The sequence below is a fragment of the Canis lupus genome, chromosome 9 (assembly GCF_011100685.1).
Source record: "Canis lupus familiaris isolate Mischka breed German Shepherd chromosome 9, alternate assembly UU_Cfam_GSD_1.0, whole genome shotgun sequence".
NCBI classification, from domain to species: Eukaryota; Metazoa; Chordata; class Mammalia; order Carnivora; family Canidae; genus Canis; species Canis lupus.
Genome location: NC_049230.1, coordinates 15,958,697 through 15,971,486, shown reverse-complemented (window position 1 = coordinate 15,971,486; position 12,790 = coordinate 15,958,697). Strand labels below are relative to the sequence as shown.

Below are 12,790 nucleotides of genomic sequence, written 5' to 3'. Positions count from 1 at the left end.
TTGCTCGGTACTTGAAAGATCGAGATGAGTAAATGACAGGAAATGAAACCCATCCGAACACATTTGATAGATTACAGAATATCATTCTGAAATGCCAAGTGTAAGCTTTCTCTCCAGCTTTCAGTAGACATTAATGGCTAAATTCTGCCTCAAGTTACATAAACACGGTTGACCAAAACAAGGAAGGAAAAAAAAATCTTCGCAGCATGAACACCCTTGAAGAAATAGAGCCAAATCCTGAGATGGCATGTAATTATGTACTAGCTACCAGATTCTGAAATAGCATGTAATATGCCAAATAGATGTTTATTTCCTCTTGTTTTTTCAAAAGGGTCCCACCCAACCACTGAAAGGAGCAGCATCAAAATAACTCAGGGTGGGTTTAAGCCACCTCTCCTCTTGCCAGCACACAGACCTGTAAAGGCACTGCTAATTTGGTATGCACCAACCCGTAGCGTATTTTGGGATGTAACAGGAGTAGTGTACACAGGAGGTTTGTAAGGGCTTCAATTTGAGCCAGTTCATTAAAGGCGAGTAAAGCACAGGAAGGAATCTATGGCAAATATATATGATTTAGGAGTCATATCTAGTTATTAGGTCTTACATTATTTGTACACCCTGAAATGGGGAATCCCTAGTATCCAGGAAGGTTGCTGCACTGTGTGAAGGCTGGGATTCCTTGACCCAGGGTTTCAGTATCGACCTGATACAAAGTCTACCTTAGTAAATTATCTAGACACACACAGGTCATATATGGACCAAATTATTGAGGGGTTATTAAGGTCATGCAATTGATTCTTAAACCCCTACTTTAAATCCTTTCTGGAACAAGACAAGGGGAGAGACTAAATCATACAAATAGCTCACCACTGTTCCCTTCAAAGTCGTTTCTGTGGGTTGCTATATATTTAATTCAACAATACTCAGAACATATTAAAGACAGCCATATTTATTTTTTGCAGACTTTGTGGTGAGTGGTTTTGGAAATGCTCAATGAGGGTGGACTTGACCTTGAGAAATAGTTACAAGTCAGCTGAATCTAAGACTGATAAACAGAGTTGGTGGTCAGGTTAGGTAATGCGGGCTCACATCAATGACAGGCATTCGGTTCAACATAGAAGAGTAAGAAGCTGTGGTCCAGATTGAGAGGAAGTCACCCAGAAGACAATTTCAATACAATTTCCTAAGCAATGTGAAAGAGGGATAAAAGGGCGCTTTGGTAATGGACTGATGGAAATCTTCTAAAGCTGGATGATGGGGATGGCTGCAAATTTGGTAAATTTACTGTAAGTCATTAATTCTACACTTAAAACAAGTGAATTTTATGATATATGAACTATACCTCAATAAAGTGGTTTTTAAAAGAAGGGTGTGGTGGGAGCACAGAGGTTCCATTTAGTTCTCAATGAAAACTGGTCTTTACCTCCCTTGTCAAGAGAGTAAAGAAGGGGGAAAGAGATGGTCAGAGAAGTGGTGAAGATTTAGGCTGGTCTGGCTGTGGTTCTCAGGTCTTGGACCTGCCTTTAAGTGAAGGGAAACAACTCAAGGGTGTCATACATTCCAACTGCATCATCAAATTCACATTTTAGATAGATTTCAAAAAAAGCAATCTGAAAGATGCCAAGGTTGGAGGCAAGGGGACTGATAATAGGGACATGGTAATAATCTTGGAGAGAAACTGTGGAGATGGAAACCAGAGTGGTCGCAGTGGGATGAAAAGGCAGGCACAGTTCATGGACTTTTAGGTAATGGTGGCAGGATTTGGTTACAGGTAGGATGTGGATGGTGAGGGAGAGAAAGGAGTTGGGGAAGGCTTACATACAGAGGAGGGCAGCAGAGGGTGGACCTGCTGAGGTGCCTCTGTGACATCCAGATGGAAATGTCCGACAAACAGGTGTGCACGTGATCGAGACACTCTGGGGAAACTCAGGACCACGGGTGGGAGGAGATGGGTCACAGAGACCCTTGTGAGTTAGAGGGAAACTGGGCTGATGAAAACCGGTGGCAGGGTAGGATGGGGGGCGGTGTGTTAACATTTGTAGGGTATGGAGAAGAATGGGAGACAAACAGAAGGAAAATCAGCAAAGTGTGAAGTCAGAAAGCCAAAGAAGTAGTATTTTGAGAAGGAAGGAGTAATAGTGTCAAATGTAAATGAAGCTTCAGAAGACAGACTAAAAAGTTGTCACTTGAATTTGGCCTCTGACCTTAGTGAGAACAGCTTCAGGGGAGGGGAGGTGACAGGCTGCATTGGATTAGGAATGAAGGGGGGGAGGAGGAGTGGAGATAGAAATGTAGCAGTTTGGGGATATCTTGGGGACAGTGCCAGGGCTGTGGCTAGAGAAGGACCGCGTGTCCTGCAGCTTTGTTCTTTTGTTCTCAGTATAGGCGGGGCTTGAGCATGTTTGCAGGCTGAGCCAATTAGAAGGAAGGAAATGTCAAAGATACAGACAAAAAGTCCCTGGATGGAGAGGGGCTGGGTACAGCGGGGTGTGGGCCCAGAGCTCAGGCCAGGAGATAGTGGCTTCACCCTGAGGACCTGAGGGAGGGATAGGTGTGTAGCCTGGGAATGGGGGAGGGGTGGTGAGGCTTCCCACCTGATGGCCTTGGGTCCTTTGCTTTGTTTCCTGTGTGTGTAAAACAGGAAGGGAAGTTCTTTGTTGAGAGTATGGGGACTACAGGTCTGAAAAAAGTAGGAAACTTTAAAACTGATGATAACAGAGGGAGTTGATGGACAAGTAAACACGTTCATGTGAGTCAACCTTCGCTCCTTTCTCTCCCTCACTCCGCCTCTCCATAATTCAGCGTGATGTCAGTTCTGCTTCTGTTTCCTGGGTTGGGCCACTACTCACCACCCTCCACTCCTACCGCCTGGGTCCAAGCCACCATAATTTCTCTCCTAAATTTACATCAGAGTTTCCTTACTAAGCTTTTCTGCTGCCTCTCTAGCCCCTTTCGGTCTTTTCCCCATAGGCAGCAAGAGGGATCTTTAAACGCTGTAAATCACATCATGCCACTCCCTGCTTCAAATTATCCATTATTCTCCCTGAGATAAGAACAAACTCCAAACACTAAGCTTTGTCCTGAGAGATTCCACACATTTACCTCCCCTACCTTATCATACACCACATTCTCCCTTGATCAGTGTGTTTCAGCCCCTCTGGCCTTCTTTTGTTTTTTTCTAGGGCTCCAAGTTAGTTCTTGCCTCAAGGCCTTTGCACTTGCTTTCCTTCTGCTCAGGATGCTCTGGCCAGCTCTTTCCCATCTTTTACCTCCCCAACCAAATGTTACTTCCCGAAAGAGGCTTCCCTGCCTGTGTAAAGGAGCATCATCCCCTGCCCATTACCTCTGTTTATTTGCCTCCTTGTATTTATCAGTAATTGAAACTATGTTACATATTATTTACTTGTGTGTATTGTTTCTCAATCCCAGAAAAAGAACTCTGGGAGAAAAGGGACTTCATTTAGGACATCGTAGGCACGTGATAAGTATTGTTATTTATAAAGATAGTGTTGAAAGTATCCTTATTAATAAGGACAGTGTTGAAAGTCCAGTGAAATTAGAAAAATAAAGCCTGTGACTTCAGGCCACACAGTTGTGTGATTTTCTTCAGCAGAGACCATCAAATAATAAGATTGATTTTCTTATGTGTCTGTTCTGGAGACAATTTCAAACAAGTATTTCCAAAGGAGCGTCAGGCGGCAGAGGCATCTTGGTGAAAAGCAGATGGATTCCCAATGTGACCAGTTCAGATGTTTACGCACTTATTCATTTTACAGAAATTCCCTCAATTTAACAGTCTTGTATGTGGGTTGGCAAGTTGTGGGAGGAAATTGCTGACTCTGTTTCCAGCTCCAAAGCTAAGCTGTGTTATACAGGTGAAATCAGGTTACTGAGATAGGTATGGTTTCCTTGGTGACCCAGGAGGTTTGGTTATATTTGAAATTGCTAAGAAGGAGAAAAATCTGATGACAGTTCTGTGTTTTCCTTGGGGAAGGAATACTTTTCAATCCGCAGCTGAAGCTGAGGACATGCCTCCTTGATTGGCAAGGGTTGACCTCTGGCCCGCAGACTGAGCGACGCTTTCTGACTGCTCCCAGAATCTCACGCCCAGTCTGGCAAGGTTGTCCTATGCCAGCTCTGGGTAATTACATCATGACTCCTCAGGCTCCTTGTCTGTTTTGTTTTTGCACGTAAACACTGTAACTAAGGTGACGAATAGTTAGCTTATTGGAGAATGTGTTAACCACCTTTCTTCTGGTGAGGTGGCAGTGGAAAGGCATATTATTTTATAAATACTAGGTTGACCCCATTAACTCTTTAATGTTTTTTTTCTGGATATATGGTTTATCAAATTTTTAAGACTTAATGTCATTCATTGACAAGATTTGTGTGCCAAGCTCTGTGCTTACTACTTTTTAAGTAATTTTTAAGTTATTTTTTGTGACAATATTATGAAGTGGGTACTATTATTATTATTATTAATTATTATTTTTAGAGAGGGTGGGAAGGGCAAAGGGATAGGGAGAGAGAGAATCCCAGGTAGACTCCATGCCCAGCACAGAGCCCTAATGCAGGGCTCGATCTCACAACCCTGAGATTATGACCTGAGCTGATATCAAGAGTCAGATGCTTAACTGACTGAGCCACCCAAGCGCCCCAAGACAGGTACTGTTATTAATCCTATTGTAAAGATGAGGAAGCCCAGAGAGGTAAAGTGGCTTTACCTCTTGGTCACACATCTAGGAAGTGATGGGTTTTGGATTTTAGAAAGTGATTACTGCTTATCCTTTGCTGATACTGTATCCTGAATTCTCTCATAATACTGTAAGCGGAGGTGGAAGACAATTCCAGTTTTTTGCAGTTACCTGATATTCAGAGTCCACCTTATGCTGCATGTCCCGCAGATACTGAACCTTACTCACGAACTTCTGCCTCTCCTTTGCTTCATGCAACATGATTCTTAATCCCCAACCTGCATATAAAAGATAATAAATGTGCTGTGACATAATCCTTTGTTGCCCTGCGTATTTGGATTCGTCTTAGTATAATTGCTTTTATTCTCTTATTAATCTACTTTCCATTGTTTGAAAGGCACGGATGCCCCTTTCAGAAAGCAAAGACCCTTTGTACAGGTGTGGATGCCCTCACAGCCCTCCTGTTCTGGGCATAAATAATGCAGCTGCACTTGTCAGCTGGCTCCAGGGACCCCGTCCTGGTTATTCATAGGGGGGTAGATTGACAGATGCCTGATGCAGAAGCAGTTCTGTGACTTGGCAAAAAGGAAAACCCAAGAACCAAGCTAGATTAGCAATGACTATGAGCCCCTGGTCACTTAAATCCACTTATTCAACAGTCGTTGGGTCTCCATTCCAACTGAAGTGCTCTGCTGGGTGCTGGGATATAGCAGTTGGCAGGAGGAATGCACCCCTGCTTTTGTGTTGCTTACAGCAGGGGGTGGGGTGGGGAGGGCTGACAGTGGACATCCCTGCACCTCAGCCCCTTCAAACTCCACCAGAATTGTCTGAGGGGAATGTTCACCCTGCCCAGAGAGCTGATCAAGCCCCAGAACCTGGCTGGCTTCCCCCCACATTCGCCTCTCCCACACCATCCTCAGAATCCCCAGCCCTGATGATCTTCTCCCCTTGAGTAGCCCTCTAATTCATCGTGGTGAGAGTGTGGGCCCTGGTGTGAGACTCTCTGGGTTCAAATCCCAACTGTTTGAGCATGGACAAGAGAATCCTAATTGTGATAAGTGCTATGGAGTGGAAACATGGGCTTCTTTGAGAGATGGTTATTATGGGAGGGCATGACACAGTCTAGGGGGACAAGGTTTTCCTTAGGAAACGACACTGGGCTTGCTAAGGAGCCAGGCAAGAAGTGGGATGGAGAGTGTCTCAGAAAGGACAGCAGGTGCAGGAGCTTCGGGGCAACAAGGGGCAGGTGTGGCTGAGGACCAGGACAGCCAGCACAGTTGACAGAGAGAGGGTAAAACAGCAAGAGAAGGCTGTCGGGTAGACAGGGGCCAGTTCACTTGGAGCCTGGAAGCTTATGATTGGAAGACCATATAACTGCTACCGGAAGGTTCCAACCCGGGGAGTAAATGCTTAGATTTGCATTTCATTTTATTTTTTAAAAGATTTTATTTGTGAGTAATCTCCACACCCAACATGGGGCTCCAGCTCACAACCCCAAGGTCAAGAGTCACACACTGCTCTCCCCATTGAGCCAGCCAGGTGCCCCTAGAGTTGCATTTTCAAGGGACCCTCCAGCTCTAGTGTAGAGAATGAATGTGGGGGTAGAATAAAAATAAGTAGAAAGACATTGGGAGGGATCCCTGGGTGGCACAGTGGTTTAGTGCCTGCCTTTAGCCCAGGGAGTGATCCTGAAGACCCAGGATCGAATCCCATGTCGGGCTCCCAGTGCATGGAGCCTGCTTCTCCCTCTGCCTGTGTCTCTGCCTCTCTCTCTCTCTCTGACTGTCATAAATAAATAAAAATTAAAAAAAAAAAGAAAGACATTGGGAATATATTACCATAATCCAGATAAGACAGTGACAACTCTTGGTAGCAACAGTGGAGGGGGGGGTGGAGGAGAAAAAGAAGGGGAGGAGGAGGATCTCAGAGCTACTATTTACTGAGCCTCCTGAAGTGCTGGGCACTCTTCTCAACATTTACACACATTAACTCATTTGATCTTCAGGCCCATGCTTGAGGCAAGCACTCTTATTTCCATTGTGCTAATAAGGAAACTGGGGCACCAGGAGTAACTTGCTTAAGGTTACAGAGCTGGTAAATGGAAAAGCTGGGATTGGAACCCAGAGAGTCTCACACACACCAGGGCCTCCCACACTCTCACCACGATGGATTTGAGGGCTACTCAGGGGAGAAGACCATCAGGGCTTGATGACTATGGACAGCACAGGAGAAGGAATGTGGGGGAAGCCGGCCAGGTTCCTGACTGGAGCAGCTCACTGGGCTCTGGTGCCTGGTCTCCGCCAACGTAACCCTTAGACAATTCTGGAGATATTTCTCTCTGTGAGAAAGCCATGCCGAGTCTGAGGTGGTGGGGGTGCAGCAAATGGGGGTGTCAAGCCACCAGTTAGACACGGGGCTCTGGAGCTGGCTAGAGAAGTAAAGATTTGGGCACCCCTAGCATTCAGTGACAAGTGGAAAGAGGAGGAGAACCCGGGGTGGGAAGCTGAGGAACACTCCAACCTAAACGTGGGGCGGAAGAGAAACTGCAAAGCCGCCAGAGAGGCAGGAGGAAAACCAGGTGGGTGCGGTTTCATAGATGCCGGGAGGAGCGTGCTGCAATGAGCAGGTTATTTATAACCTTGGTGAGAGCACTGAAGACAGATTGCAGTGAATTGCGCAAATGAGAGGTAAGAAGTAGAGACAATGCTTTCAAGAGCTTTGGCTCTGATTGGGGTGGCCTAAATTTATGACCAAAATATTTCAAGTCACACAGTTATTAAACGGCGCGGTTCATGAGGCGTCTGCTGGACCTCCTCAGTAGGGTCACCTGAGGTCTTACACAGCCTGCTTTTTTGGCCAGCGAAGCACTTTCAGTGATTTCTACACGTATTTTTTTTTTTAATTGACATATCACATGACGTTCCGCTTCATGTGTACAACATAATGATTCAATATTTGTATGTATTGCAAAATGATCACAATAAGTCTAATTAACATCCATCACCCACAGGGAGTTAAATTTTTTTCCTCTTGTGATGAGAACTTTTAAGATCTATTCTCTTAGCTTTCAAATATACAGTATGTTTTTTTTTTAAGTTTCTTTATTTTATTTATTAATCTCTGCACCCAACGTGGGGCTCAAATTCATGACCCCCTCCCTGGCTCAAGTTCAAGACTCAGTGCTCTTCTGACTGAGCCAGCCAGGGCGGCCCTCAAATATGCAGTATTATTAGTTGTAGTCACCATACTGTACATTACATCCTCAGTACTTATTTTATAGCTGGAAGTTTATGCTTTTTTGACTCCCTTCACCCATGGTGTCCCTCCCACCCTCCACCCCCACTTCTGGCAACTGCCAGTTCTCTGAATATTCTCTGTATCTATGTATTTTGTTTTGCTTTTAGATCCACATATGTATGAGATCATAAATTATTTCTTTCTCTGACATAAATATACATATATAGATCTCACATTTTCATCCATCAATAGACATCGAATTTGCCTCCATGTCTCAGCTATTATTATAAATAATGCTGCCATGAGTTCGTGTTTTGGATAAATACCCAGAGGTGGAATTGCTGGATCATAGAGTGGTTCTATTTTTAATTTTTTGAGGAACCTCCATACTGTTTTCCATAGTGACTGCAGCAATTTACATTCCCATCAACAGTGCACAGGGATTCCCTTTTCTCCACATCCTGACCAACACTTAATTCTTACATTTTAGATACAAGCCATTCTAACAAGGGTTGAGGTGATATCTTATTGTCAGTAAGGGTGATACACATTCCCTCATGATGAGTGATGTTGAGGACCTTTTCATGTACCTGTTAGCCATATGTATGTCTTTTTTGGAAAAGAAGTCTATTCAAATCTTCTGCTCATTTTTATTTTTATTTTTATTTTTATTTATTTATTTATTTATTTTATTTATTTGTGATAGTCACAGAGAGAGAGAGAGAATGAGGCAGAGACACAGGCTCTTCTGCTCATTTTTAAATTGGATTTTGGGGGCTTTTTGCTATCGAGTTGTATGCATTTGTAATATATTTTGGATATTAACCTATTATCACATACATGATTTTCAAACATTTTTTCTTATTCAGTAGATTGCCTTTGCATTTTGATGATGGTTTCCTCTGCTGTGCAGAAGCCTTTTTTTTTTTTTTTTTAAGATTTCATTTACTTATTCATGAGAGACACAGAGAGAAGCAGAGAGAGAGGCAGAGGCAGGAGAAGTAGTCTCCATGCAAGGAGTCCAATATGGGACTCGATCCCGGAACTCCAGGATCATGCCGAGCCAAAGGCAGAGGCTCAACCGCTGTGCAGAAGCTTTTTGATTTGGTGTAGTCCCACTTGTTGGTTTTTGCTTTGTTGCCTTTTATTTTTTTAAGTTTATATATTTATATAATCTCTGCACCCAACATGGGGCTCATATTCATGATCCTGAGATCAAGAGTTACATGCTCTTCCAACTGAGCCAGGCAGGCACCCTGCTTTTGTTGTCTTTGATGCTTTTGATATCAAATCAAAAAAATCATGGCCAAGACAAAGGTCAAGGCACTTACCACCTATGAGCATTATGGTTTCAGGTCTTATGTTCAAGTCTCTAATCCATTTTCCATTCTTAGTTGATTTTTTGGTTATAATGTAATATGGTCTAGTTTCCTTATTTTCCATGTGCCTGTCCAGTTTTCCCTGCACCATTTATTGAAGAGACTATCCTGTCCCCGTTGTAAATTCTTGGCTCCTTTGTCATAAATTAATTGACGACATATGCAAGAATTTTCCAAGGCTCTCTATTCTGTTCCATTGATATCTGTGTCTGCTTTTATCCCCAAGTCATATGATTTTATTACTACAGCTTTGTAATATTGTTTTGAAATCAGGAAGAATGATGCCTCCAGCTTTGTTCTTCTTTCTGATACACATTATTTAGTGACTACCATGTGACAGGTGCTGCTCTAGACTCTGGAGAAACAGCAGGATAAGATAGACAACATCCCTACCCTCAGGTGTTTGTGTTCTGAAGCTTTCCTCTCCCTCCCCATTTTTTTCAGTCGTATAGATATTTGCAAAATCAGATTGCCCCTGATTCATGGTGACTCAGTGTCTGGACTGGTCATTGTGAAATCTCACCAGATTTATCACCAGGCCCTGAGCAATATCATTTAGAAACTTGTGCTGCTTCCTCTGGAGTTACTGTCTCTGAAGTATAGAGAGTTGGTCTTTGAGAGTCCAAATCAAAACTACAATCCAACAGATAGTTCCACAGACTACACACAAAACCTAAATTTTGCCTCTGAGTATCTTTAATAGTCATTTAGGGAACTATACTTTAGAAGATCACTTTTGGGGCTCAGTCACTTAAGCATCCAACTCTTGATTTCAGCTCAGGTCATGATCTCAGGGTCTTGAGATCAAGCCCGGTGTAGGGCTCTGTGCTGGGTGTGGAGCCTGCTTGAGATTCTCTCTCTCCTCTCCCTCTGCTCCTCTCCCATTCTCTCTCTAATAAATAAATAATCACTTTTAACTTTTCATATGAATTTGTACCTGCATAGAATGAAGTTATGTTCCCACTCTTAGGAAAACAATGCTGTTAAAACAACAGAAAGATGAGCCCCTGCTGCTACTGTTGGAGAGAGAAGCCTGTCTGAATATTAATCGGGAAGAGAACATAAGGTTTCATAACAGAAATGTGTTAATGGTCACTAACGGGGCACATTCCAGAGTCCACATGGATGATACATTTTGGTTACAAAATTAGCATAGAAAACTAGCTAATATATCCTGGCTTTAATGCTGTGTTATTTGAAAGAGACTTATTATAAGTCAAGAGGCTTGAAAAAACTTTGTCTAACTGGGTAGGAAATAACAACTTTAACTACTTACTAGGTTACCTCTGACTTCACAATCACCTACCAAATAAAGGACTTGCAAATTACCTACAAAAGTCTCTTTACCCTCCCATAAACTCTCTTATTACTGTACTTTACTATAAAATGTGTATTTAGAAGCATCATGGTACCACATGTACTTTACTTAAATGCATCAATACTCTGTGAGAGTAAACAAATACTCCAGGCACCAGGGAAAGAGATTATTAGGAGATCACCACAGTTTAGGTAAACACTCTTTAGCTTTCTGAAGTACCACTTGAACCCCATTCTCTACTGCAGGTTTGAAAACTGACCAGGACGAACCAGAAACAGAAATAATTGTATGGAGATAAATTCTCATGAGATAATGCTTAATTTGCAGATCTCAGTTTAGTGGGCCTACTCAACCAGATAGCCATTTGAAGCCCAAAAATTTTCCCTCAGCAAATACAGGCAGGTGGGGGAGGGGGGGTGATAATCAAATGTGGGCAAGGCGTATGTTTCTAAAATAGTATTCTGTATATTCTCTTCCGTTTCTCACCTTTGAACTGCTTCTCAATTTAAAATCCACTCATGGTCATGCACGTTTCTGTTTTAAGTCTCTGGTGACAATATATTGGGCCAGATTTGGGCTTTAAAAATCAACATAAGAAGCCATATTAAATTGGGAGAAGAAGAGGAGGGAGTAGGAGGGATGTGGGTAAGGGAGAAGGGAGTCCTGCTTTGCTGAAAGCAAGAGCGAGTGATTCTTCTTGGCCTCGAAATTCTACATATCTGTGAAATTTCAATGAGGAATATTCTAAGAACTTTGTGACATATGTATTCCTCTCTAGTGTAAGTTTGCAATGAATTCAAACCAAGTTTCCCTGACTAAGGAGAACAGAATCTGATTGCGGAATATATTTCTTTCGGTTCTCTAAAATGTCACATATACTGTCCTGTCCTTCTGCTCTATGACCACATCTGCCAAAAGAATCAAAGGGAGCTCTTTTTAATAACATTGAGCTATTTCACTGTTTTATTATTAGAAGTTTCTAATATGCCCTCATATTAGAAGTATTAAAGTGAATATTTTATTGGTTCAGCAATAAAGAAAAATGTAATTCAAGCCCCTCTGTAGGCTGCAGGTTCCTTTAGACCAAAATCTAAATGGCTATATTAATACCTGACAATCAGGTTTATAACCACCACCACCCCCAACACCTGGGTGCTTGGAAGAAGGAGCTCAGCACTTATTTCTCCTTTTACACAATTAATTTGTAAGGACAAAGGTACAGGATTTCTTTAAATCTTAGCTTTAAAAGATCTTAAGAGTTTTAAAATCTTATAAAAATGACTTGAATATAAGCAACAAAGATGAGTGATTTGAGGCCAATATTCCTAACACCCCTCTACTGAGAGAGAATGCTGTGGCCGAAAGGAAAGAGGAGGAATTAATATGGATGGGGGTGGTGGTGGAGATAATCGGACTCTCCCAGCCCATTTGGTTTAAGAGATGAAGGTGTGCGGGGTGTGAGGGTCTTGTAAGAAAAGCTGGCAGTGACTCTTCGTTTTATTGTGAAACTGTGACAGAGATGGGCGGCCACACACTGACTTTCAAGCCTAGAAGAGAGACACTCCATGTGTAACTGGGAAACTTTTGGGGGTGGGGTTGATGTCACAGGCTTGACAAGCAATTCGAGGCTCCCAACGATGACCGTAGCAACAGTTGCGCTCTCAGAAGCCGGAGGGGCGGTGCGGTTCCCGTAGACCTACCCTGGACTTGCAGACCCGAGAAGCCTGCGGGGACGTTATGCCAGGGTGCAAACAAGTGATTCCCCGGGTCCCCCACATCTGTCCCTTTGAGGCAGGAAAACACGGGGACGGCCGGGGAGGGGAGGCGGACAGCCTGGGCGGGGAGCCGCAGGGGGCGCGCGCGGCTGGGGCGGGCAGGCGGTTACCTGGCGGGTCAGTCCCCCACCTGCGAGGGCTGAAGGGGGCCGAGGGGCGGGGCAGGCGGGCTGCTCCAGGGCGGAGGGGCCGCCCATCAATCGCGCGAGGCCGTCCCTGTGCTCCTCTTCCTCCTCCTGCCTCGTCTCCCCTCCCGCTACCGGGCCCTCTTCCTCCTCCTCCCGGGAGGCAGCTTCCTGCGGCGGCGGCCGGGCTTTCTAGGGGCGGAGGCGGTGGGGGCGGCTGCCTGGCGTCCTCCCGTTCCCTTGGCAACGCGGCCTCCTCGGC

At 44.0% G+C, this 12,790-nt stretch overlaps 1 protein-coding gene across 7 annotated transcripts in view; it reads right to left on the bottom strand.

The window, feature by feature from the left end:
* MARCHF10 (membrane associated ring-CH-type finger 10) overlaps window positions 1-12,790 on the bottom strand; it is an 88,763-nt gene extending 75,973 nt beyond the window's left edge. For 2 of the 7 annotated variants that reach the window (XM_038546941.1, XM_038546942.1), the window contains exons 1-2: window positions 12,534-12,790; window positions 4,866-4,972 (exon numbers count right to left, since the gene is read on the bottom strand). In XM_038546941.1, the coding sequence (XP_038402869.1) occupies window positions 4,866-4,972; window positions 12,534-12,600 (174 nt within the window). In that variant the 5' untranslated portion in view covers window positions 12,601-12,790. Of the gene's footprint in view, window positions 1-4,865; window positions 4,973-11,114; window positions 11,327-12,513 lie in introns of those variants that run through there. The other 5 variants (XM_038546945.1, XM_038546946.1, XM_038546943.1 and 2 more) reach the window with 4 other exon arrangements.